Below are 26,150 nucleotides of genomic sequence, written 5' to 3'. Positions count from 1 at the left end.
CAAACATACCAACCTACAACCCGAGTGCCAACAACCGAAAGATACATCATAAAGACATCAACCCCAACGTATTCTATTAGAAGCAACAAACAAACCTCAAGGAATATCTTCCCTAGCTCCACAATAATAAACACAACTCCTTCTTATAGGCCTACTCCCAACGATTTAATTGTAATTGGATCAAGCACACCTGTACCAAGTTTTGAAGACCCAACGTCACAGGACCTTTTCGCTTCCGCATCCAGTCCAGGCCTAATTGATATTTTGAAAGAAAACGGTTTATTCGCGACAGCCAAATACCTTAAACAATCTGGTTTAGATTCGATATTAAATGAGACTGGACCGTACACGATTTTCGCGCCTACAGACAAGGCCTTTAGGACACTTTTAGTTCAACTGGGAGGTCCTGATAGGGCTGAAGAAAAGTTCCGCGATAATCCAAGACTTCTGAGTGGTGTAAGTACAATTAAAATGATTATTTATTTATGTTATGATTACCTAATATATTAAAAAAATATGAAAAAAAATTATAGGTAATTAATCTTTTTGAGTCCAATTTAATATGTAAATAGCTTATAACATAGATTAAACAGTAACGTTACCTTTTGCTTTTTCAAACAGCTATATTACTAAGAACTGATCCAAGTTTATCATTAGTATCTTTGTTCACAACATTTAATATAAAATCACAATTCTAGCTCCTCCTCCACCACGTGATCCCTGGAGCGTTCGACATAGCTTCCCTGCAGGACGAGATGACGGGCGTATCTCTCGCAGGCACGCAGCTACGCGTGAACCAGTATGATATGCATGACGTGGAGTGGAATGAAGTCAAGGTCACCACCATTAATGGTGCCCGGGTTATTGATGACAAGAAAGACATTCATATACCACAGGTATACCATATTTTTAACATTCATAATAGTCTTTATCGGCTTATAAGATGTAACAATACTTAAGGCGTCAAGATAAATAATAAAAGCGTGTTAAAATAGAAGTATAGTTAACCATATCATATGAGATATACTATATATAGGAGAGACAAGAGTATTTAATGTCATGACAATTGTATTCTTAACGTTATTCTAGTAAGAAAAATATAATGAATTGTATAATTTGATGATATAAACTTCTTGATATATTTAAAGATTATTTAAATAACGTAAGACGAGCAATAGATTACCGAAATACATATGTAAATCACATATTTATACAAAAAAATAAATCAATATCTTGTCTATGGCAGGGCATAGCGCACGCGGTAGACCGGGTGATGTTCCCGCTGCCGGTCGGCGACCTCGTGCAGACGCTGCAAGCGGACAGGGACCGACGCTTTACCACCTTCATCAAGGCTATATTTGCCAGTGGCTTTGCTGACACTTTAGCAGGTTTGATTATTATTAACTGGCTCCAAAGAAGTTTCCAAATTGATTACAATTTTTATTATCTATGGTATTTCCACGTAGGTAGCCGTAGATCTGTAATAAAATTACGATATCGAGGGATAGATTATCTAACATTAACATTCAAATATAATTTCAAATAACAACCCAAGTATGTTCTATTTGAAAAGAAAACTTTTCCCGCCAAACTTTAAAAAAATCATTCCATTTCACAGAAAGCAAAACGTACACAATATTCGCGCCTACGGACGCGGCGTTCGCGAAAATAGCTCCAAGCGAGCTGTCACGATACTCGGAAAAGGCAGCCGCGCGGGCCCTGGTCGCGAGGCACGTGTTGCCAGGCACTTTATATAGTGCAGGCATGCGGTACTATCAGCTAAGGAACTCCATGGAGGACGCTAAGCCTCTTACGCTGCAGAAGAACTCGGGTAAGATTTAAATCGAAGGGATTACTTTAAACTTTTCATTTATATAATCGGTCACTTTAAACACTTTATACGTATTATATAATTTGAATAGTATACGAGTAAATAAAGCTAAATATGGCTAAATCAAAATGAATTTGTCTTTTATTAACGTCGATGTTTCATAGATTAATATGTGATTATTTATTTTCAGGTCGGATAAAAGTGAACAACGCGCAAGTAATAACGCACAACATCCCGGCAACCAACGGCGTCATTCATGCGATCGACACGCTACTGTGAAACTACCCTCCAAATTAGTTTAGTGTGATGGAAGGTTATAAACTATCCGAAAACATATGAATCTATTATATATTGGAACATAAACGACTATATTTAAATTGTTCGTAAAACATTCTTCATGACTTTCCATCACTTCATTAAGATAAATTCATTTCATAATCATACCCATTCTAATAATTTGAATTTAGAATATATCTAACAAATACAATTTAAAAATAAATTCTAAATTCAAACGTAGTGACGAAGAAATATTAATTTTTAAATTCAACTCTATGAACGACGTATATTGTATCACGACTTTGCCACGTTAATTGTATCTTTTTAATTTAAGACTGTAAATATTTATAAGATTAAGGGAATAATTTATACATTTAGCATTTTGTGTAAATAAAAAATTAATGTTACATGTGAACTTTTAATTAAAACCACCCTTTGCTTCCTATCTATTTAATTAAATTAATAATCGCACTTATTACAATAATTTACTATCACCAACCATTCGTAAGCCACAAACAGCCAATAATGAAAACACAAACTAAAAATACTAAAAATTAATACGAGAAAGTATTAATTCAGTTATAAAACTTCAAATTCATTATTCGATCTGTATGAAATTAATGTCAAAAACGTAGAACATGTCATGTCATGTGCTACAGCTGTCAAACGCCAGGGTTAGTATTAAACTAAAAATTAATACGAGAAAGTATTAATTCAGTTATAAAACTTCAAATTCATTATTCGATCTGTATGAAATTAATGTCAAAAACGTAGAACATGTCATGTCATGTGCTACAGCTGTCAAACGCCAGGGTTAGAATTATCAAGGAAATATTATTTTAAAGCATTGATAAACAGCAAGACTCACATATGTAAAAAAAAAAAAATTACCGAAAGGCGTTGTACTTAACATTCAATTTATTTAAATTAGCACCTTATCTCGTGGCAGTAATGTTTGAAGTCCATTCATCCATCCATATCCTTCATGAGAAAACTGCGTAGATGCATAGGCAAAACTCAGTTTCGGATAATTTATGAGTGTGAGTGTGAGTCTAGCTGTTTATTGTTTATCAATGTTTTAAAGATTAAGAGCCAGTATCACTACTTCCTGCGCTGATCGTTACTGTTAGCTTATTTGACACAATTTGATTTTTTTTTCGATCACAGAGAACAGATTCTGCCAATGTCAAGTTTTGTATATTACTAACGTTTTGCTTAGTGCCTTTTATTAGCAAACTCTGACTCGAGGGAAAATGGATGAGATGATTCGGTTTGAATTTATTTATGAATTAAAAGAGTTAAACAGCTATATTTTCACATGTCAATTTAACTGTCAAATAAACTATACAAACTTCTTTGCAGAAGTAGTGAAACTGGCTATTAGTGCTTCCTACCTATCACTTTCAAGAAGCTCAAACTTTATTTTAATCATTGAACGGAGCTTACTGATTCACATTCGGTGTTATGTTCAAATTATGAAGACCTAATATTTCTAAGTATATAAGATGACAATATTATGTATTGCTATTAACCTTTATTTGGTGTTAGATTATACTAAATCGTCAACAGTACTTTCGAACTTTCCATGAAGGGAACTCCATAATACCTCTATGATTGGTAAATTTAACAATAGAGGTATTATAGAGAAGTCGTAGAGCCATAACTTTTGTTTAGAAAGAGACAAAAGATTTTGTACACTATCCATCTCTTCACTGATTCAACGAATTGTTAAACTGAGATACAAAACCAAAGTATAATATTTTCCACCCGAAAACTGGTATGCGTCAGTACAGAAAGTGTACCACTATTTTCCCTCTCTTTCTAAAGAGCAGTAGTCCTTGTCCTATCTATCTTCTTATTAATGCTCCCTTATTAAATTTAATGAAAATGCCAGTAGAGTAGAACCACATTTTAGTATCGGTTTTTAAATGGAAAATCTATTGAATTGATAATTAATAATTAATCAATAGATACTGTAGATTTATGTAGTAAAATCTCAATTTAAGATTACCGTCACTGCCATTTTTATACACTGCCTCAAAATTAATTGATGTTTAAGTATTAAAGTTAAGTGTAAAAGCCACAAATTATGATAAATACTGATAAGAAACCTATAATGGACTGTTCATGGTAAAAATGTTTGCCATTTTTATTCATAATCCAGTAATAGTCATTTAAGGCCATTAAATAAAAGGCCTAGAACACAGGAGAATCTATATCTTCAGGCAGTTTTTTGAAATTTACATTTTAGTCTACCATTATCCAATACTGTTAATGAGGTTTGCATTTTTTATTAAGCACTTAATTACTTTGTGACAAAATTGTGAAAAGTCCCAATTATATTATTATGTCTGGACTTTAAAACGTTTAAATTTTAATTTTTATGAAGCATCAATAAAAGTTGATGTTGTCCAAAATCAGCAAACAAGTCTTTACATTCAAAATTTACATTTTCGATGTCAAAATATGTTAAATATGTTGTTATAATAATATTATTATTGATTGTGATAAAATCTGAACTTAAAGTACACAAAAACACTCCGTAAATATCACAACACTATAACTATACACAGGTACTATGACAAACGGTGATTAAATTTAGCGAGCATCATTTTGAGCTGCGCTATCTCATCATCCTTTGCCGCCAATTTCTCCTTCAGCGACTTGATGGTCTCATCTTTGCTATCACACAAACTCTTCAGTTCGTCCAGCAGTTGTCCCGTATCCAATCGCTTGCCTGGTCTCCGTTGAACCAGTTTACCGATGATGTGAGCTATTTTTGGATAGTTGGCCGTTAAATGCGCGGGAATCTGGCCCTTTCGTAGGTCAGTGATGGTTTTCACGCGTTCCATGTCCGTGCTGAATGGTTCCACCATTTCGAGGAGTATTATCCCGAGGGAGTACATGTCGCTCTGAAAATTATGAAATATAATTTTTAATACATATATAGATAATAAATAATAATAATTTGTGTGTTTAATTTTGGATTCAATGATCTAAAAGTTCCACAGATAAGCCTGTTTGACATGATATTTATGTTATCTATGATCTAGGGGCTACTGTTAAAGTAGTACTAATTCCAGTGTGAAAAAGTAATGACATTAGACGACACATAGCTCCATCTTTTCCTTCATTGGTATTAGGAAAATTTTAAGATGTCAAGGTGACCCTCCAGAAATAATAAATTATTGTTTAGTACAAAAATATAAGTAACAGGTACTTGAATTTCCATGCTAAAATTGATATTATTGTATTTATTTTTATAGACTAGATATAGAATGAATTAATAGATGGCATAAGAATTTCAAAGGCCTTGATCAATTTGTTTGAAATTATTATTATTTGACAGTCGAAAGATACATAAATACATTCTAGCTACTCCACACTTGATAATAAACAATAGTCAATACAAACCTTTGGATTACACTGCCCTTCCAGCTGTTCCGGAGCGGCATACAAATGCGTGCCCAGCGCCAACCCACTGTGCGACTGCTGCAGCGGGCAGGCCAGACCAAAGTCACCCAACTGCACCAACAACCCACTCTCACTCTCACCCACAAACACATTACTCGGCTTCACGTCATGGTGGATAACGCCCTTCGAATGTATGTAGTGCAAACCGCGAACCAACTGCGTGAACATATCCACGATAATGTCTATACGAGTCCAAGCGATAGGATACGTAACGTCCGGTACTATATGGGTGTCGAAACTTCCAGAATCGTTTGAATCGGAATGTTGGAGGCACAGCTCGTCGGAACCCTTTCTAGCCAACGACATGTGACTGTTCCGCTCATCCAGCCACTGCTTTAACGTTTGCTTACAGAACGTCATCTGTATGTAGAGAGTCGCCCATTTTAAATTGACCCGTGAACAATTCTCGTACTCCTCGCTGGTTAGGAATTTGCATATAGCGTTATGTTCTGCGGACGGCGGTTCGTCGTCGCTCTCGCTTTCGTCCAGATCGGAATGGTCGTTTTCGAAGCCCTCCGAATTCTCGAAAGATATCACAAAGTCTGATTGACTGTGCTGCTTTGTCAGCTCTTTTGAATTATACGTTTTGAAAGACTTCATCATGTTCGTGTAAACTGAAGATACTCTATTTGAGCTCAATGATATGTCTTCGGTATCTGTATCCATTTGGAATTTTCGCTTCTTTTTCACTTTAGATTCAATTAACGGTTCTAGCCAAGCAGCTTTGTAATTCACTATGTTGGGATGATTGAGACTGGCTATGGTTTTCACTTCGGCGAGATGGGTCATGATGGAATTTACGTCAGAGGATTTTATGAACACTTTCTTCACGGCATATTCAACTCCGTCCAATCTGTGTCGTGCTTTAAACACGCTACCAAATCCACCACCAGCGATGAAGTACAATTCCTCAAATTCCTTGTGATATCGCGACCATTCGAGACCTGATCTAGTAATTGGCCACGTAGCTGGAAGAGTGATTGGTATTTCTGAACCACTGGCAATTGTGACGAGCTGGTACAAGGCACGTTGATACTGGCTCCTCATAACTTCAAACTCGCCCATTGCATAGGAATCGTCGATGAGCTTCATGCTGTGTAACTTCTCGCATATTGTATTGTACAGTTGGTTGGCTTTGGAGCAATCTTTTTCTAGAAGTGTACAGAGTTGCTTGACGAGGGATTGAACAAGAAGACTAATGGGTGTAGTAGCGGTGGAGTTGATAAGGTCAATTTGTTGCATGCTGTGCTGTAAGACGGAGTCATGCTGACTGTTGTGAGCTAGACCTGGAAAGAAAAATAATTCTAATTCATAACTTTAAAAACAATATTGCATAAAGGTTTACTTAATGGGGAAGATCTTGCTAAATTACATTTGAATGAATTAAAAATATGTAAATAGGTTCAATTCGGAGTAAATCCCCTTTCTTCTCTTTTTATCTTTATTATTACCCATGTAAATCTTCCACTTAAATAACTCTATCTATTAAAAAAAAATACTAATAAATTGCTTTTTTAATCAATTTGGATATCTAATCCTATAGTTCATGATACCCACATAGAACAGTATTAAACATTTTAATTAAAAATATAATATCCGTTTTAAATACAAGCAGTCTAAAATCACCTTTCCTCACAAAATAATAAGAGCAACTAACTCAATTTGGTTCTTATTCCAACCAATAGAACATTCTAGTTGGTAGTGGTTAATGTGGTTTTGTTACACTCGATAATATACTTGGTTTCTTTTTTTAAGTGGGTGAAGATAATAAATTAAAAAAAAAAAAAGCTTTGTCAGCCATCTTGAATTGCAAATTTACCATAATGCATAAAAATTTATACTAATCAAGCTCTTTCATTTGATACCATTTGATACCACTATGAAGGATGTTGTAAAAAAATATTTAAACTGATATCTCAGAATGTTGTAACCACCATCTTAGACCAATTTCCATCAAACATAGCTATAAATTACCACAAATTCGCTTCCAAATCTATCTAATGTAATAAAACTGTAGCAAAATGGGTCCATCCTTTTGTTTCGAAACTATCCTATATATCCTCGTAGAAGATCTGTCTCCGGAGTCAGAACAAATATGAGCTGATGGCGATAAATAATCAAAATCAACTTAAAAAAGCACTCTGTCCACTCTAAAATTAACTAAAAACCCTCCAAAAATTCTTCTACTAAATTAAAATATTCTTGTATTTTCATATTTTGTTAACTAACCTAACAAAACATATTTTTTTTTTATTTAAAAGCTTAGGAACAGTGCAAGCCTTATAATGATAAGTCAACACCCACTCATGATAATTTTTGCATTGTAACTGACATAATATCAAGTTATAGAAAAATTTACACAAATAATAAAATGTATATTATTTTGCTGCTGATTGCTGTTTTTATATGCTATCAGAAAAACCTGACTGAATATTTATTTGTATACAGGATAAATTCCAAATTATTATTCATTTATTTTGTCCTACTTTTTGTCCTACTCAGTATGGTTCTAAATTCACAACCATTACATTAATTGAGATTTAACAATTTTCGTTTGTTTTCTTTCTGCCAGCGGCTCCAGCCTCATAGTCAATAAATGATAGGCAGTCCTTTATTTCTATATACAATTGTACATACAAATAAATTACAAAAGATAAGACAACACAGACAAAATATAACAAAATATTAAGCTGAATAGGCTTTGGTTAGTTTGAGTAAAGTATTTCAATATGTGTATACTTATTTCAGTAATTGATGGATCAATTTCAAAAATTCTTTCAATATTACCAAACAAGTGCATTCATGAAGGAAGACTATAATTGGTTATATAATACTATGACGTGGGTGGAACGACGGGACAAAACAAGGATATCACAAAAACGAGAAAAACCACTATGTAATTGTTGTTTTCTAAGTTCATGAAATATTTCAAAATGTGGTTCAACTAAATACAACTAAAGACATTTGAAAATTTTCAAAGAGATTATAGAATATAAGTACAGTTAGAAATACCGTTATAACATCAATATTTAACCAATTGTGTTTATTTTCCTGAAGGTAGGTTTCAAGGTTACAATTCTGAGATAATATTACAAGTGTTATTCAATAACTTGCATGCAATGAATTTGATTTATTTACCTAAATCAAACGATTTCACTGTGGTCAATGCTTCCCATTTATCTTTTTTGCTACCCATTTTTAGTTTCGTTGCTCCTGTGGATTAAGATGATGAAACCACGATTTCCATTCATTAAAGTTTTTTTTACACATGATCAAGCAGTGATCGGTCGACTGGGTAATTTAATCCATATTGCTGAGATTTTATACATATTACATGAATAAGTAAATTAAATTATTATCAAAATAAAAATCACACAACCACACAAATCACAAGCACGTCACTGTTTCACAATAACCATAGAGTATAGAGTATAGACATTGCTGTGGTTCAGAAAATTGCAAAAGGCATGAATATACATCCAGACTGCTTTGTCAAAAGATATTTAAAAATAAAAGTACTAAATACATACGTTGGTACACCGTTGAATATGGACGAGTTACTTATTTTAAATTATTTATTTAAGGGCTTTAATCAAACACAAGAAAATACTAGCCTTACTAAAAACTTTATCATTATCGCTGTCATGTCATTATGACAATGACTTTGAAAGGTAAATAAACACCGGATTTTACACGATCGCATAATATTTCTACACTTTCTAATTACAAGCACAAAATAAGTTAATGTAAAATGAATCTCCTTCCGAAAAGCCACAAGGAGTTTAGCGAGAAAGATTACTGGAACAAGTTTTTCAAAAAACGTGGTAACAAAGCTTTTGAATGGTAGGTTATGTTTTTATTTTTTTTTAAACTAAAGCTTTAACAAAATGCATTTTATAAATTAGATTTTGCGTTATTTCAGGTACGGCGAATATTTAGAACTATGTTCCCAATTACACAAGTACTTAAAACAATCAGACAAAATACTTATAACTGGATGCGGAAACTCAAGCCTGAGCGCTGACCTCTACGACGTTGGCTTCACCAGCATCACCAACATTGATGTGTCGGAAGTAGTTATTCGACAAATGAAGTCTATCAACTCTAATAGAACTAACATGAGTTTCTTGCACATGGATGCAACTAGCATGTCATTTGATAATGAAGAGTTCAACGCTGTATTGGATAAGGGAACATTGGACGCCCTTATGCCTGACTCGGAAGAATCCACTATAGCAACTGTAGAAAAATATTTCAGTGAGATTAAAAGAGTGCTGAAGCTTGGTGGTCGTTATGTATGTATATCGCTGCTCCAGAGCCATATTCTTGGTAAGCTGTTGGAAGCTTTTGGTGATAAGTCCTGGATGATCAGAGTTGTGAGATGTCATGAGGCTGAGGAGAAAAATGCGGAAAACGGTGACGGGACAACTTTGCCTGTGTTTGTTGTTGTTGTAACTAAATTTAAAGTTATGCCTAAGCTGGTAAGATGTTTAAAAGAATTATTTTTTTTAATTACTGTATATTATAGTTGTAAGTAATTTTCAGCATTTTGTATGTAAATTTTATTGAATACTTAAGGATAAAGTTGATTTACCAGCATTTTTCTGTTATAAGACTGAAAATTAAACAAAATATGATATTGTTTCAGCTCCTAGAAGTGTGTTTAGCCGGAGACAAAATGATAAGAGTTGATACACCAGAAGATTTACAGAGCTGTGTGAAATCAGCACAAGATGCAGCTTTCATCACCAATGGCCTGGGAAAGACTAGCCTAGAAGGTGATGATGAGGTGATGGCAATTTCTTCCTTTATTTCTTTCTTTCTTGTCAGGGCCTATGCCAATACTACCCGCTATAAAGGGAAAGGGTTAAGAGAAGATAAAGATTGACGACTAGGAAAGTAGGAATAGACTGGGAAGGGTGAGGAAAAGAAAACAGACCTCCGTACTACTTTCCATATAAAACACAGTAGTACTATTTTATGCCGGTCTTTTGTGAGGATGTTCTACTTCCCCAATGCGAGCTGGCTCAATTCATGCAGAAGTACGCCTGGATCCCACTTTTTATTTTGAAAATTAATGTAAAATATGTATTTTAGGTGTCCCTAGACTTAATGGTGCCTGGTCAAGACACTCCGCGCTACACACTGTATGTTGTGGATCAGAAAAAACAAGCAGCCAATAAATACGCAGTTTTTGTAGTGCCACAAGGGCGGTAAGTTGAAGTTTATTTTTTTTTGTGTCGTACGGTTAGTAACCATACTTCTCCGAAGCAGCTGGACGAATTTTCATTAATTTGTGTGCATTTCGGGTAGTTCTGAAAAGCAGCCAACATGTTTTTTTCATCGCATTTTAGGGGTCTTAATGATAAGAGTTAGGCAGAACAGAGCTTGTGGGGTCAACTAGTTTATTTATAATATTTTATATTTAATTAGAAGTAATATTTAATGCAGTTAAAAATAACAAATTTTGATCTAGATATTTTTTATATTACACTAGCTGCGCCCCGCGGTTTCACCCGCGTAAGTCCGTATCCCGTAGGAATATCGAGATAAAAAGTTGCCTATATGTTATTCCAGTTCTCCAGCTGTCTACGTACCAAACTTCATTGCAATCGGTTGAGTAATTTTTTCGTGAAGGAGCAACAAACACACACATCCTTACAAACTTTCGCATTTATAATATTAGTAGGATTTCCCTGTTCAAAATATTTTAATCACACTATAAGTTCTGTCACAATTTTAACTACTTCGTTTTAGTCTTTTTCTTGTCTGACTTTATATAAAATAACTAGCTGCACGCCCTGGCTCCGCCTGGGTAGTCATTATTGTAATTGAAATAATATCAGCTTCCCTATCTTTTAAGTTGAATCAAACTGTACACGATGTGCAAATTTGATTAAAATCGATACAGTAGTTTAGGTGTCCATCCCGGACAAACAACATGACACGTAATTTATATACATAAACTTTTAACATACAGCTTAATTAATCCTCTAGTGATTTTCTTTTCTACGACATTCTTCTTCTTAAAGTTTTTTTTGAAAATGACGTTTATATATTTGTAATATTTAACCAAACTCTAGTAGTAAACAAATCACATCAAGATGTTTATTTACGATGTGTTGAATATAGCGTCCAGAAGGATCTGCATAATATTTACACGGCGATCTATTTGGAGCCGTGCCCGAAATCGCGAAGTTCTTTGGAACAGAAAACTGTAGAGCGTGTTAGGATGCATTTTTGTGGAAATTGTTTGATTTGTTAAACAGTATTGTAAATGTTCGATGGCAATTTATCTGTATGCTGCACGTCTTATTAGTATGTGCGACTTATTACATCATGACATATGCTCATAAGTTATCCCACATAAACGCACATATATTATGAACATTACGGCCGGTTTGCGCCAGAGATTTAATTTACATTGAATATTGATACAAAATTAATAAAATACCGTAACACACATGGTTGAATCATCTAATTTGTCTCACATACGTAAGGATATTATGTTACCCTGGCGATCATAATCAGGATAATCGATATTCATAGAAAAAATATAAACTCATGAAATTATTGTATTGTCACCAATCCATGATAAGTGTATAAAGATTGAATTAAATCTCTCCGTTTAGAGTGGGTCAAAATCGAATCTAAAGGAGTCAGTTACATGCAATCAATTGATTTGATTCCGACTCCTTTAGACTCAAAGGAGTCGTTTACATTCAAACATACAAGCCGTATAAAAATGTAGAACAAGGAAGTCTCCATAGTTTTCTGTAGCATGCGTGGTTCTCCACCAGCAGTCGGTTGGACGCGGAGGTGTAGCGAGCCATTAAATGCAGACGCACTAAGATGCTCCATACAGTTTGGAAGGAATTGTTCTAGAAAAAACAGTGGCTGAAAAAGCGCGGTTAATTTTTTTTATGTTAATTTCGGACAAAGCAGTTGAAAGGATAGGCAAAGATTTTGTTTATAAAAAAAAGTAAAAAAAAAAAAGTATTACAGTGACTTTTTTTATGCGATTCCTGTGAAATCATAAGTGAAACTAGGACTTTTTTTAAAGGTAATTAATCAAATTTAAAACATTTTACTTTCCAACGATATGAATAATAATTATACATACAAATAAGTTTAAATGTATGTATGGCATTCGAGTGTGGCTCTTGTGTAAGGTAAATAATTGAAATTGTATCTTATTGTCGCTTCCGTTGAATATTATCTGAATTAACTGAATAATATCGCAGATGTACTAGGTATGTCGCGGACGAATCATAACCGGGCTCCCGTGGCCCCTTCACTGAAGCGGCTCGACGGAACACAATGGGGTTTTGGTCGGTAGGAATCCGACATAACCCACGGTAAAATCTGTCGTACCTGGGTTGGCAATATATCTAAAGTGGTACCTCACTTTAGATTTTCTAATGGAACCAAATGATATAAATTTCCTATTAATATAAAAATAATCATGTCAATCGATTGGAAACCTACGGAGTTATCGAGTAGAAAGATACAGTCGAAATCCTTCGTTTTTTGGGAACTTCTGTTTATAATAAAATAATAGTTACTTGAAAATAAATGACAAAGTACTGTGCGTTTTTATACACTAGAAATACAGAGATAACTTCCTGATTTTGTGGCTTTTTATTAATGTCTAACATCTTAAATATATCAACAGTAAACTTAAAGGTTCTCGGAATCTTGTTCTTATAATATTATTGTTAGACGAAAATTTGAACTTGCTTCGGCTAATTAAATTCCATAACTCACAATTAACCCACTTGAAAGTAATAAATCACGAGTTTCTTATGATAATTACAAGCGAGAACATTAATAATATACATAAATTTCTATTTTTATCACATGTTTAATTTGCGCCGCCTACGCAAAACGCGTGATAATTTTAGACGGAAATATAAACTGTAAAACTTGTTTACCTGCGTCGCTACACGAAAACATGTTTTTGTCAAAATCTTGCAGAAGGAAATTTGGAATGAATATAACAAAACCTGCTTTTTAAATCTTTAAACTTTACAGAGTTCTAAGTTACGTGAATATTTTTTGCCATTTAACTCTTGGAATGACCGCCTACTTTGTAATGTGGTTAACGGGTGCGCGTAGAACCGAGAGGTCTTGGGTTTGATTCCCGGTGGGGACGCACAAAAGAGGTCGTTTAATAAATGGACAATGGTCGTTCCAGTGAATCCGAGTGGTTATTCGGAACAGCAGCTGGTCGACGGCAGTTGCAGGAGTCTGCGAAGTCAGCGCGGCTGGTGGTGGCCGTGTTGAGGCGAGGTCATCACTTTAGCAGCTTGGACGCGGTCAAAGAGGAGTTGGCGCATTCCGCCAAGATGCTGATACCATTCGGGTTTAGTGGACAGGTAACGTTATGAGGGTATCAAGTTGGAATTTGCCTTTGTACATGTGGTTAAACAACTATTAAGCAACAGTTGATAAACATTGTTGGTGAAAGAATGTTGTGGATACTTTTAACTTTGGTTTAAGGTAAATAAAACTTTTTGTTTATATCATAGCATACCTGCTATGACCTATGAGCCTATACCTACCTATACTGAGCTGGTGGTTCACCTGATGGTAAGCGATCACCACAGCCCACGACCATTCGCAGAAGCATATAGTGTAGAGGTAATAACTCTGAGGGGTGAGAGATAAGGAATATTTACGACATGAAAGAAGGAAGGCACTGGGAAGGGTGAGGATAAGGAAACGGGCCTATGGCTTCAAGTGTATAAAATAACCGTCATATAACGTAGAAAAATAGTTCAACACCAACCTGGCTGCCCCCATGCTTTCTTTATAAACAGTTGCAATCACTTCAACGATTCTTAATAAGCAGATGGACGAACCCGTGGGTAAAAGTCAGTACTTCTATAGCTTATGTGGTAGAACACTGCCAATTATCATCGAAATCGGTATCTACCTCCTTCCAGATCCCTTTTCTCTCGCTGGGAAGTGACGTAGGTAAACGGACGCCAGTGTTCTCCGGCAGCTCTAAAGTATCAGGAGAGTTCGTGATAGAGGATGTGGAGGTGGAAGGGGAGGTCTACAGGAGGCTGGTGTTTCTCGATAACCAGTTTCTGGTGCAGTCGGAAGCTAGGGTGAAGACTGGTAAGATAGTTTGAAGACGATTTAAATTATGGACTATTTGAAGGGAAATAAAGATAAATTTATTGATATAAAAAATTACCCTCATAGGAGGCCTGTGTTCCAGCTGTGGGAACATATATGGCCTGATGATGATGATGATTAAATCATTTATTGCTATAAGGCATAAAATACTTAACGTAATGAAATATAGCTGCAGAGTTTGTGTGTTGGTTTGTACACGCTTGTCTCAGGAACTACTTGACTGATTTCAATTTATTTCGCCGTTGCGTATGTACCTGATCCCTGGTTGCTAAAGGCTAATAATTATCACGGGCGAAGCTGGGACGGACCGCCTATATTTTTATGTAATTTGTGTTACATGGAGTACGTGGCTTTAAACTCAATAAAAGTAATTTACTATTATTATGTTCAACCGACAGTCCCATAGACGAAGCGACGAATCGCTTCAATTCAATTCAAGTTAATTTGTTTACGGTTTTGTATCACAACAACTCGATGGGTTTTCATCCGACTGACGTAATTCTTCTTGTGTTTGATAGGAAATTGTTATCACTTGGGCCCATTTTAGCCCCCTCCCCCCACCCCCAATGACGTCGGTGAACTTTTTGTAAAAAAATTAAAGGTAACTTTCCCTTACATTTCAGTGAAACGCAAAAACAAAGAGCGCCAAGTGATCGACTTCGGCCACATATCGCAGTACCACGCGTTCATGTGCGTGTCGGTACACTTGCTCGCCGCACCTGCGCACGCGCATGTTGCTATACTCGGCCTCGGTGGGGGGGGACTCGCCATGTTCCTGAAGAAAAGCCTGCCTGACGCTAGACTGGTGGCTGTGGACCTAGATCCGGCCATGGTTGAGGTGGCCAAGGGGCACTTTGAGCTGGAAATCGATGATAAGCTACAGGTGGAAATCAAAGATGGCCTGGACTTCCTGAAGGATCGCGCTGAGAATGGTAAGTGGTTGGGTTAGGTTTGCACTGGCTGGTTTTGTGAGTGACCATGATGTCACTTGTACCTTGATAATAATACTCAATAGCTGTCAGAATTGAATTTTTCTTAGGACCCTGATTTTTTCCAATTTTGAGAATACAAAAATTGGTATATTCTTTTAAACCGTCTCCCTTTCTGTAAAGATATGTATGAGTGGAGTAGACAATAATTATTACTGACTTTAAGACCGGATGGTCCAAACCACTGAACTGATTGAGTCTTTTAGACCACACCTAAGTGTGAAGACGACACAGAGAAACAGACACATAGAGAGTTACTTTCGAATTAATAATATTAGTAGGGATAAATGTATCCGTCGTATATGATTAGGCAGATCTTTTTTTATGACAGAGAAAGCTAAGGCCCACCTGATGTTAAGTAGTCACCACTGCCCATAAACAGGGCAATATCGTCAGTATAAGGCAATCCAAACGCAGCCAAAATAATGACATCTCCAATTAAAATAATTTATACTGTATTCCAGGTGGCCACTTGGACTGCGTGATGTTCGACGTGGACAGCAAGGACCGCACGCTGGGCCTCTCGTGTCCGCCGCCGCAGTTCCTCACCGACGAGACACTGACGAATGTGGACAGGATACTCGGAGAGGATGGTGGGTTTTGGTTCATTGGCCAATTGTATAGGGTACTAGCTGTCGCCCGTGACTTTGTCTGCGCGGAACAGTTACTTTGGGCTAATGCCAACTCGCAGCGCCCGCAGCTAAAGCTCTTAGTAGAAAAAAATCCCCCGATTTTGAAACATTCTTCATTGGTGCTCCGCTGCTGCTGGTCTTAGAGTGATAGCCTTCCTCATTAAATGGGATATCTAACACTGAAAGAATTTTTCAAATCGGACCAGTTGTTCTGTTTACATACTTTTAATTTAACACCGGTTAGGAAACCAACTTTTACAGATAAGAGCCGAAGAGAACTTTTCGAGTGATAAAGTCGTACTGATATCGATTCCCCGTTCAGGTACCATGAGAAGCTAGTTCTACAGATACTTTAGTACACAATATACATAGGCTAATATTACACATAACTCATTATGAAAAAAAAAATTAAAAATGTGTTTAATATAATTTAATATATCATAGATATTGCAAAACGATTTCTTTCTTTCTTTCTTTCTAACTCATACAAAATCTGTCGTTTTTCAGGCCACTTCATCCTCAATTTGGTGTGTCGTGACAAATCCCTTCAAGAAACCATAATGGAATCTTTAAAAAGACATTTCAAGCATATAGTGTCTATCAAATTATATGAAGAAGTGAACGAAATTATTTTCGCAACCAATAGCGACACAGCGTATACTGTGGACGACTTGGAAAATGCCGCGAAAAAGTTAAACGCGAATGCGCGGGAAAGAAAACTTGTCAAAGTGAAATGTGTCGATTTAAAGGACTTGTTGCAGTCTGTTAATGTTATATCGTAGTTGTAAGTGTTATTGTTATGTGTAAATAAAATATTTAATTTGACTTATTTAGAGTTATTATATTTCTTATACACTAATATTAATGAGGAAAGATTTGTGTGTAAGTATACTTTTAGTGTTTTCACACAAACTACTGGATTGATTTCAAAAATTTATTTACCATTAGAAAGGTACAATTAAGTGAGATAGACTATATACGTAACACGGGCGAATAGCTGGTTATATATAAAATTCGTGCATCAGTGTTTACAGACGTTCTCCGAAACAGCTTAACCAAAATAAGAAATAACGGTTAAATTTACAATTTAAACAGTAACAACTTCGAAAGTGTTATTAAACTTAAGCATTTATTAATTCAACTAGACTTTCTTCAAATACGCTTTCGAATTGCCGAAACATAATATTAATCATCGGAAAGTACTTAATGACTTTCAATATTCTTTGCTCACTTATGAAGCAAACATTTTTAGGTTATTTTCTTAAAAAACATCTGTTAATTTTTAGTACTTTTCTCGTTAAATATGTACTTTGAAAATATATATTACCTTTAGTTATGTTAAATAGTTATAATGCAGTTTTGAGTATTTAATTTAAATATAAAATAAAATAGTATGCGTAATTGCTAGCAATTAAAATAAATTACGTTAAATATCTGCATCACTTCAGATAGAAATTTTCAGTTAGCATGACTTCAGAGAAAAACTTATTTATTATAATAACTAGCAAACCCGGCGAACTCCGTTTCGCCACCGGATGGCTGTATGTGAAAAATGATTTTCCCGCTTTTCTGTTGAAATTTTTCCCGAATTTTCTTTGCTATAAACCTCACGGAGCCCGAGACCTTTCAAACGAATGCAAAACCGTGGAAATCGGTTCGTGCGTTCTCGAGTTATAGCGTCAGGAAGGAAAACCCGACTTATTTTTATATAGTAGATGAAACAAAAGATAATAGAATACAAATACACTTCTATCAGCATTCAATAGATGCTAATGAATATGTATTAAGGCCATGCATAATAAAACAACAGAATTAAAATAAACGCATTTAATGCCATTTCTTTGTATCGCGACTCGCCCGACTAGCGTCCATCCACAATTTACCTTATTGTCAACCAACGGCATTACAAAACAAATCATAACAGCTAACATATCATTAGGCTCCCTAATTTATCACAATTGGCACCTATAGAGGTCTAACAATCATACAAATACTATACAATAATTTAAAATACATTCATGATGAAATAAATTACAATAGCCGAATGCTTAAAAGCAATAGAAACAATTACATTACATATATTAAGTCTTAAAACACTTTCTTTAGGATATTTTTTATGCTTTTCTTTTTCTTATTACCATTTTCACTGAGCTGTCCGTTCTGAGATATTTCCGTGGAGTCGGACCAAAGGCTGCCCGTGGGAGATTCTGAGGCGGCCTTTTTGCCCACTTTGCCGTTGAAAATAGGTTCTATGGGACTCGGCGTACTTCTTAAGCTCTGTCTGTTCAGAGTTCTCAAAAAGGCCGGAGAGGAGAGCCGTCTAGTTTTGAGGGTCTTGTTCTTCAAGTTATTGAAGAAAGACCCGTTCGTTTTTGGTAACTCTTTCTTATCATTTACATCGATAAACTCTACGGGCTCTGACACGGGTGCGAAATATTCGCCCTCGTCCAGCGGTATGGGATTGTCATCCAGTTTCCTCACTACGTCCTGATCGATGACGCTGGAATCTGGTTCCATACTCTTGTGTATTATGGATGGTTTTCGTTTTCTGTTCTTCCGGGCAATTTGCCATTCACCGCTGTCTTGCTCTCTGACTACTTCGTCAGTGGATTGTCGCGCTATTTGAAACGCTTCTTCGCTGGGCCTTCGTTTCTTGACCGCTGGAGTGGCGTGGCCACTTACGCCCTCAACGGACTTACGCCTTAGCTTCTCTTGTCTTTTCTTGAGCTTTTTAGGTATATGCACTATTATAGGCTCTGCTTTTCGCCTCTTTGATAAATAATAGATAACTGCTGTAATGATAATAGCTTGGAATACGATGAACTTGAAGAAGGTCACGTTTCCGAACCAGCTGTCCCTTTCCTCCATCAAAAGTTCCATTGTCTTTGTCATCTTTGCCAGTTGTTCTTGTACGTTGTTCATTTGTTCTAGATATTTTTGCTCCCTCTCGTTGCTCTTCTTCCGTTCTTCTGTCATCTGAACTATGGTCTTTTCGAAAGACTTCTGCATTTCTTCAACTTGTTTCTTGTATCGTCGACTCAGCTCTTCCAGATACTGTCCCGAGAGAGACATGTTGCGCTCGAGTGTCTGAAATTGAAAATCATTTCGGTTAGGGGGACTTCAAAAGCTAGAAGGACACACCACTAATTTATGCAATCAACCAATCAACGGTCCCGGCCGGCCCTGTCGGTACACATGGCTGCACCCACACATGTGTACATATTATCTCTTAGAAATACGATTACGCGTAAAATCTGTTGATAAATTAGAAATATTAAAATGTTGAATTTATTTTGTTTTTTTTTTTGCTGTATTTTTTTTATTGTAAAATGTTTATTTTTAATTCAACATTGAATGAACAGCTAAATGTTTAAAAATTTAATTACAAAATTTTGTTCCATACAATTATTTATGTAAATTTTGCAACTATGATTAGAGTTTTAGTGGCAGGATATTTTCTATAAAGTGAGCAAATGATAATAAGAAAAGTAATTATAGGAAACAAGTTACCCACCTTTACTCTATTTGATAACCGAAGGAATACAGATTCCTTTTGTATCGTAGTTTGAGCTGGATTCTGGTTTATGGGGTTTTGTGTGCCAGGGGGCGCCGGGTCCACTGCCATTTGATCGAAATCCGACATAAAATTATCATTATCGGTAATAATTGTTGCATCATTCATTTCTTCGCCTCCATTGTTGAATGTTTCTTTGGTTTTCTCCACCGATATTTCTTGTTTACCATTTTTATCAGGCTTCTGATTATTTTCCTTATTATCTGCCTCAGGAATTTCAACATTTTTACTTTCTGATGATATTTCTTCATGCCACTCAGGTACGAGGCCGTCATCAATAAACGCCGGTGTTTCATCTTTAATATTCTCTATGTTATCCTCTTTTAATACATCTACGGGGGTACTCTCATTCTTCTCTTCAGGTACAACAAGTTTCTCCTCTGACAGAACAGTTTCATTGTCTTTATCATTATCAATATCGTTACTTTTAATTGGAATAGAATTAATGTCATGTTCACTATTTGTTTCACTGTTTATCTTCTGCGGTGAGTCGTCAATCGTAACATTTGTGGTAACATTTAATTCAGTCTCAAAGCTAGTATTTAAAACGACCTTCTTTTCCTTAATCGCAAGGATATTACACAAGGCAGCCAAGTATTTTGGCGGAAACATAGCGTTCATATACGCGACACGTTCATCACTGAACTCTATTGTCTTTGTACTTTTAAAATCTAAACCGAAACGCTGACATATCCCCGTACACTTCAACGTGTCTCTTAGGAACACTTGCCGCACTAAATTTGTTAATTTGTCCGAGCTACAACTAAGAAGTTCATACACTTCACTGTAAAGAGTTTCACTACAATTATCACACACTATAATATGGCTGGGAGAGCAACACCGTTTGTACACTTTGTCTGATAATGTATCGTTTTGTTCACTGGACACATTTTTAGGAACTTCCGTTTTAAACGCTTGAGCAGCTTTCTTAACAATAGACATGACCGCATCTCTGGCGGAGCCGAAGAGGTTCTTCGTCGGCTCTGTTTCAGCTGCCGGAATATCAGGAACGTCTATTATTTCATCGTCTTCATCTTCCTCAATATGAGGTGAATGTTGAGAGCTTTCCTTTTCAAGTACTTCGAATTCAGACGTTCCATAAACCTTGAACAGCGAAATGGGGCAGTAGTGTTCTGACCCATGGTGCGAAAGCATCTCAACTTTTATAAATTTTCCGAACAGATGTGGAAATAAATCAAAACTCTGTATGTCTCTCATGTCTTGAGCGGTGAACTGACCGACGCTTGCCCATTCCCGCGTGGGGAAACGATCGCTGAAATACACAGCGATGTCTTTGGGAGTTGAAGAGAACAATTCGAAATTTGCTATTTCTATCTTTTGAGCTTGAACAGCCTCGCACAGCTCGACCACGAACCAGATGCGACTGTTACATGTATTGAGCATGTACTCGTCTCTGTTGGGAGACAATATAGAACTCGCCGAACCGGCTTCTGGGTTCACGGCGATCACTTTGGCCCCGCACGCCGGCGACGCGTAGTTCTTCGACCGTAGCTTGGTGCTCTTACTGCTAAAATTCGTATTGCTATGACTAGGTTGACTCGAGTGGTTCAACACTGTATCTTTTTTCTCCGCTTCCGCTAATTGCTTTTGTGCCCACTCTGAGAACGATGGTATGTCTTCTTGTGGTGTTTCTGGCTTTATTGGAATGTCTTCATCTGATTCAGTTTCTGGTTGAGATTCGACTGTGCTTTCGGCGTCTGGCACAGGAGTTACGGTTTGAAATGCTTCTTCGACTTGTCTGGTTTCGTGCATTGACTTCGCTTTGACGATCAATCTGGGTTCAGTGGATTCTTTTTCTGCAACTTCAGGTACTTTCTCGCTGTCTGCGGACGAGTTGTCCACAATTGTGAAGCTCTGGGTATCATTGTGCTGTTCAGATTCATTGACGAATAGCAGTTCATCTGCCGTTCTTAAGTCCAATTTCGCGTTGTCTGTCAGGGAGATGAGAATTGGAGGCTGTCCCGTGTCAGGTAACCTGGAAAATAGAAATGGCAAATTGAGAATGATTCACAAACGTTGCCATAAAATTGCAAACAATACGAAAACTTAAGTTATTTCGGTGGTTCGAGCTTTGACATTTTATATGCAACATTGTTATTTTATTGTGTAATACTTTAATGAACACATAAGTATAAAAATAAAATAGAATTTGGGCCCCTTTCAAGGAATAATTAAAAGTATTCCTTATAATATCATAAGACGCTCATATTAAAGCATGGTGTGACAATTTTCAGGACTGTGTACATATAGTAACCAACAATTGATACAATCAGTGCGTCAATTGGTTTTAATAAAACAATTTATGTGAAACGCGTTCAGAGCATCAATGGCTGCGAAAACGACATTGTAAATTAGAAACACAATGAGAACTTCACACTTGTAATAGGAAGTTGCGTGAAAACAATTCAATATCTAGCAAGAACGTAAATAAACTCATTATCTACACACAGTCTTATTTCTCTTATCTCAACACTGTTGTCAAATATAAAATAAGTGTCTGTACATATAATTATATATTCTTCATCTTAATATATAAAAATCCAGTGTCATGATGTATGTTCCCAATGAACTCTTCACCAACTCAATCGATTTTGATGAAATTTGGCATTTTATGTGTAGTTTGGTCCAACTTAAGATAAAGGATAGTTTTTATTCCGATTAATTATCCCAATAATTTATAATGTTAATATTTTTAATTATTACTCAGCCACAGCAACGCGTGGCCGTGTATGCTAGTCCTACTAATATTATAAATGCGAAACTTTGTAAAGATATGTGTGCGTTTCTTGCTCTTTCACGCAAAAACTACTGAACCGATTGCAATGAAATTTGGTACGTAGACAGCTGGACAACTGGAATAACATATAGGAAACTCTTTATCCCGATATTCCTTCGGGATACGAACTTACGCGGGTGAAACCGCGGGGCGCAGCTAGTATACACTATAAAGATTTAGCATAATACAAATCGATAAATTTTCATTTTTCTTTCAGTTTAAGCGTCACATATCTGAATTAGTGCTCAATAATGCGAGATCTTTACTAAAAACAAATCGCAATTCTCATATTTAAATAACAGTTCAAATGTTGGAATTAAATTATGCAAATTAGAAACGGTTTTCACGCAAACTATTATAATTGAAACAACGGTATTGATAAGAAACGTCAAGGCCGCGAAAATTTCAAGCTAGGTTTCACTTGAAATGTGTGAAAAAGAAAAATATTTATTTTTTTCGACCCAAGTTTAAAATATTAAAGATAATTAAACGAAAGTGTTCCCGCAGTAGCGTCTAATGCAACGCATCGGGACATCGGGACATCGGTCGGTAGGAATAAGGCATATTATTCCACGGCTCCGTCCCCGTGATATGGTATGTAAGATTTGCTCACTTAGACAAGAAAAAAAGGATAGATTTTTCAATCCTTAATAAAAATTTATGCTTCGAATGTCGTATTACACAACCGTTTCAATAATGTGTTTTGTCATGATAGTTTTGAGGTGACATTTTTATATCTAAAAATAAAATTCTCGTATCACAATGTTAGTTACTGTAACCTTCCGAAACGGCTGTACAGATTCTCATGAAATTTTGTGTGCATATCGGGTAGGTCTGAGATTCGGCCAACATCTATTTTTCATACCCCTAAATGATAAGAGTAAGGCAGAACAACACTTGCCAGGTGCAGGTAACAACAAACACAGTATACATAGGTGTTCTAAGGGGGGTGTGGTACTTCCCCCCTGTGCGAACTAGCGCAATTCGTGCCGAAGCGTGTTCGGATCCCACATTACAAATAAACATTTGATAAACAATAATAAAAACAGAAGCAAAATTATTCAAATTTTTTAATAGTGACATAACTCATTAAATACGTACATTTTAGATGTGTCTTGTAATAAAGTCCCTTATCAAAAGATTTAAATAAATCTACATTTCCAGATACTCATAGAAGGCCTATACTGATAACGCATTGAACATTCAATATTTTATCTGTGGTATTTGAGTCATCGTTGCGTTGAATATCATTAAAATTAATTACTGTTAGTATCTTTACCACTATAATACCCATATTAAATGATAAAAGGCATATTTCTTATCTTTCGAAATTATTTTGTATTAAATTGCACAACATATCTTTTTATAATATTTTTTCATAGATTTCCTACCAAAAACCTTGTTTATTTATTTATGGATCTATTAAGGCATTACCATACTTTTTTATGCTAGATATGACGAATATAGAATAATAGAATGACGTTTAAAAATCTAATAAACATATCATTATAAAAAAAGTCGATTAACAAATCAAGCATGTTATGTATCTGACTATACATACAGAAAGAAGAATAAATAGTACACGAAAGTTTGTGAAATTATTTACACCTATTGATAGCTACGAATCTCGTTATACGTATAAAGCGAGAAGGTTTTCTGTCACTTTAACTGAGAGAGAAATAGAACATAAAGTGCTATAACTGATTATTATCAAACACGTAATAACTAACACCCTTATCACATGCTTACGTGTAGAATATCTTGGTGAGCCCTTGGTGGCCACCGTACGAGAGCAGTTGGCACAGCAGCAGAGCCGCCAGCAGCGCCCGCGGCGGCGACATAGCGCGCGCGCCGCCGCCGCATTGGCGAGCACCGGTCACCGCCGCCCGCAGTAACCGCCGCCGCAACAACTTCGCCGTCACGTCACACACACCGTCACCAAATGTCACATTCGAGTTTCGAATTCACAGATAGCAAGCACAACACTTCGCTCTATATGTCATTTATTGTGTTCGATTTTTGAAAGGCCGCTCCGCGCGCTTTTGACTGTCACAATATTTTTTATTGTGATGGCGGGAAAACTGACTGAATTATCACATCTGTTCGTATCGATATGAGATTTTTTATTAGTTATTTATCATAACTCCTATAAATACACAATTGTACATTAAAAGCTTGAATGACTTTTTCATTTGTTTACGACCATTAGTTAATTATGATAGCTTGACGATTTTATAAATAAGTTGTTTGCTTAAATGTTTTTAAATACTCAACATAATAATTGTGTAAACGTAGATTTAGTACTTAATAATAAGGTAGCTTTTACAGATGTAATTAAAACGCGCTGGTTAATAGCATTTTTAACCAACAATTACCCATTATCATCACTAGTCTCGCACTGACCTTGTGCGTGCAATCGAAAACATCAACCTATCGCATTGCCAAATAAATTATCTGAAGACAAATAGAACACGAATTAGTCTAATTTTCTTTCAGAAATAGATTTAACGTTACTAAGCACAAATTCAACGCGGACAAAGTCACGTGTCACAACTGGTAAACAATATAATAGGGAAGCAAACCAACCGTCCATCGTACATCTTATTCATACTGCATTCAACCACGTGACAAATAATAACATAACGCGAACCAACAATCATAACCATCCGGCAGACATAGCGGCCAAATATGAACAAACCGTTGATGGACACGTTCGACGCGGGTCGCCCGACGTTTGCCAAACGAGTATCGATCTCACGCGCGCCGATATCGGTCAAGTTCGATTGCTACTGACTCATAATCATGTGTTTATGTTTCATTCGTGACGATGGAGCGTTTTTAATTGCTTGGTGAGAGCAAGTCGATGGTTTTCTGAAAGAAATTTCACCGCGGCCAATATGAATCGGGACTGGCCAACTACGCAAGTGACCGAACGCATTATGCCTCGTTCCTTCCCAATAAACTCACTTTTGCTCCATTCTCTTTCAAATCGGACGGTTATATGAGTACGTGCTGTCCGAAGGAAGACGACGTTCTAAAACTGTCTTTTTCCTAACTTGATTAATGAATAAAATTTCAAGGCAAATTTTCATTGATCTTGACTGTGACAAACATAACAGTCAAATAAAAGTTAGATGTTAATATAAAAACATTAGTCGATTAGAGTGCACTTGAACGAATATTTTACATTACCATAGAAATCATTAAAACGATATAACCTAATTAAAAAGAAGAATCAATTGTAACATTCGCAATCAAACCAATAAATCGAAAAACAATAAACCCGCAGCGCGTGGAACACGAGTACAGGTTGCTAATTAAAAACAATTACTAGAACTGCAACATCGACTCGAACAATAGTCCGGTCAATTTAGACATTCGAAGTTACATAAAGTCCCAACAAGCTGAATTTCTGTGAAGTTGTTTAAAA

At 36.0% G+C, this 26,150-nt stretch overlaps 4 protein-coding genes across 8 annotated transcripts in view; 2 read left to right on the top strand and 2 right to left on the bottom strand.

Annotated features, from left to right (window-relative positions):
• Positions 1 to 2,443, top strand: part of LOC119831752 — a 16,987-nt gene extending 14,544 nt beyond the window's left edge. Inside the window, exons 3-7 of the mRNA XM_038355281.1 lie at positions 1 to 456; positions 699 to 896; positions 1,247 to 1,388; positions 1,619 to 1,831; positions 2,022 to 2,443. The exon at positions 1 to 456 is cut by the window's left edge and continues 1 nt beyond it. Of these exons, the coding sequence (XP_038211209.1) occupies positions 1 to 456; positions 699 to 896; positions 1,247 to 1,388; positions 1,619 to 1,831; positions 2,022 to 2,110 (1,098 nt within the window). The 3' untranslated portion in view covers positions 2,111 to 2,443. The remainder of the gene's footprint in view (positions 457 to 698; positions 897 to 1,246; positions 1,389 to 1,618; positions 1,832 to 2,021) is intronic.
• A 269-nt stretch (positions 2,444 to 2,712) lies between these two features.
• Positions 2,713 to 9,002, bottom strand: LOC119831826 (eukaryotic translation initiation factor 2-alpha kinase 3-like). Its single transcript, XM_038355408.1, has 3 exons — positions 8,720 to 9,002; positions 5,522 to 6,867; positions 2,713 to 5,019 (listed from the first exon to the last, which is right to left on the bottom strand). Exons 1-3 carry the CDS (start codon positions 8,775 to 8,777, stop codon positions 4,684 to 4,686), a joined length of 1,740 nt encoding a protein of 579 aa, XP_038211336.1. The 5' UTR covers positions 8,778 to 9,002; the 3' UTR covers positions 2,713 to 4,683.
• A 248-nt stretch (positions 9,003 to 9,250) lies between these two features.
• LOC119830596 (eEF1A lysine and N-terminal methyltransferase homolog) lies at positions 9,251 to 17,169 on the top strand. Its single transcript, XM_038353667.1, has 9 exons — positions 9,251 to 9,424; positions 9,504 to 10,062; positions 10,230 to 10,370; positions 10,679 to 10,794; positions 13,779 to 13,959; positions 14,530 to 14,707; positions 15,352 to 15,660; positions 16,182 to 16,310; positions 16,857 to 17,169. Exons 1-9 carry the CDS (start codon positions 9,333 to 9,335, stop codon positions 17,129 to 17,131), a joined length of 1,980 nt encoding a protein of 659 aa, XP_038209595.1. The 5' UTR covers positions 9,251 to 9,332; the 3' UTR covers positions 17,132 to 17,169.
• Positions 17,170 to 18,161: 992 nt separating this feature from the next.
• The window catches only part of LOC119831863 (SUN domain-containing ossification factor), a 55,457-nt gene continuing 47,468 nt past the window's right edge, over positions 18,162 to 26,150 (bottom strand). The window contains exons 2-4 of one of the 5 annotated variants that reach the window (XM_038355431.1): positions 24,470 to 24,866; positions 19,864 to 21,919; positions 18,162 to 19,436 (exon numbers count right to left, since the gene is read on the bottom strand). In XM_038355431.1, coding sequence (XP_038211359.1) covers positions 18,438 to 19,436; positions 19,864 to 21,919; positions 24,470 to 24,561 — 3,147 coding nt within the window. In that variant the 5' untranslated portion in view covers positions 24,562 to 24,866 and the 3' untranslated portion in view covers positions 18,162 to 18,437. The remainder of the gene's footprint in view (positions 19,437 to 19,863; positions 21,920 to 24,469; positions 24,867 to 26,150) is intronic. The other 4 variants (XM_038355440.1, XM_038355447.1, XM_038355455.1 and 1 more) reach the window with 4 other exon arrangements.

The sequence above is a fragment of the Zerene cesonia genome, chromosome 1 (assembly GCF_012273895.1).
Source record: "Zerene cesonia ecotype Mississippi chromosome 1, Zerene_cesonia_1.1, whole genome shotgun sequence".
NCBI lineage: Eukaryota > Metazoa > Arthropoda > Insecta > Lepidoptera > Pieridae > Zerene > Zerene cesonia.
The sequence above is the reverse complement of the archived record's forward strand: the minus strand, read 5'-3'. Positions and strand labels throughout refer to the sequence as shown.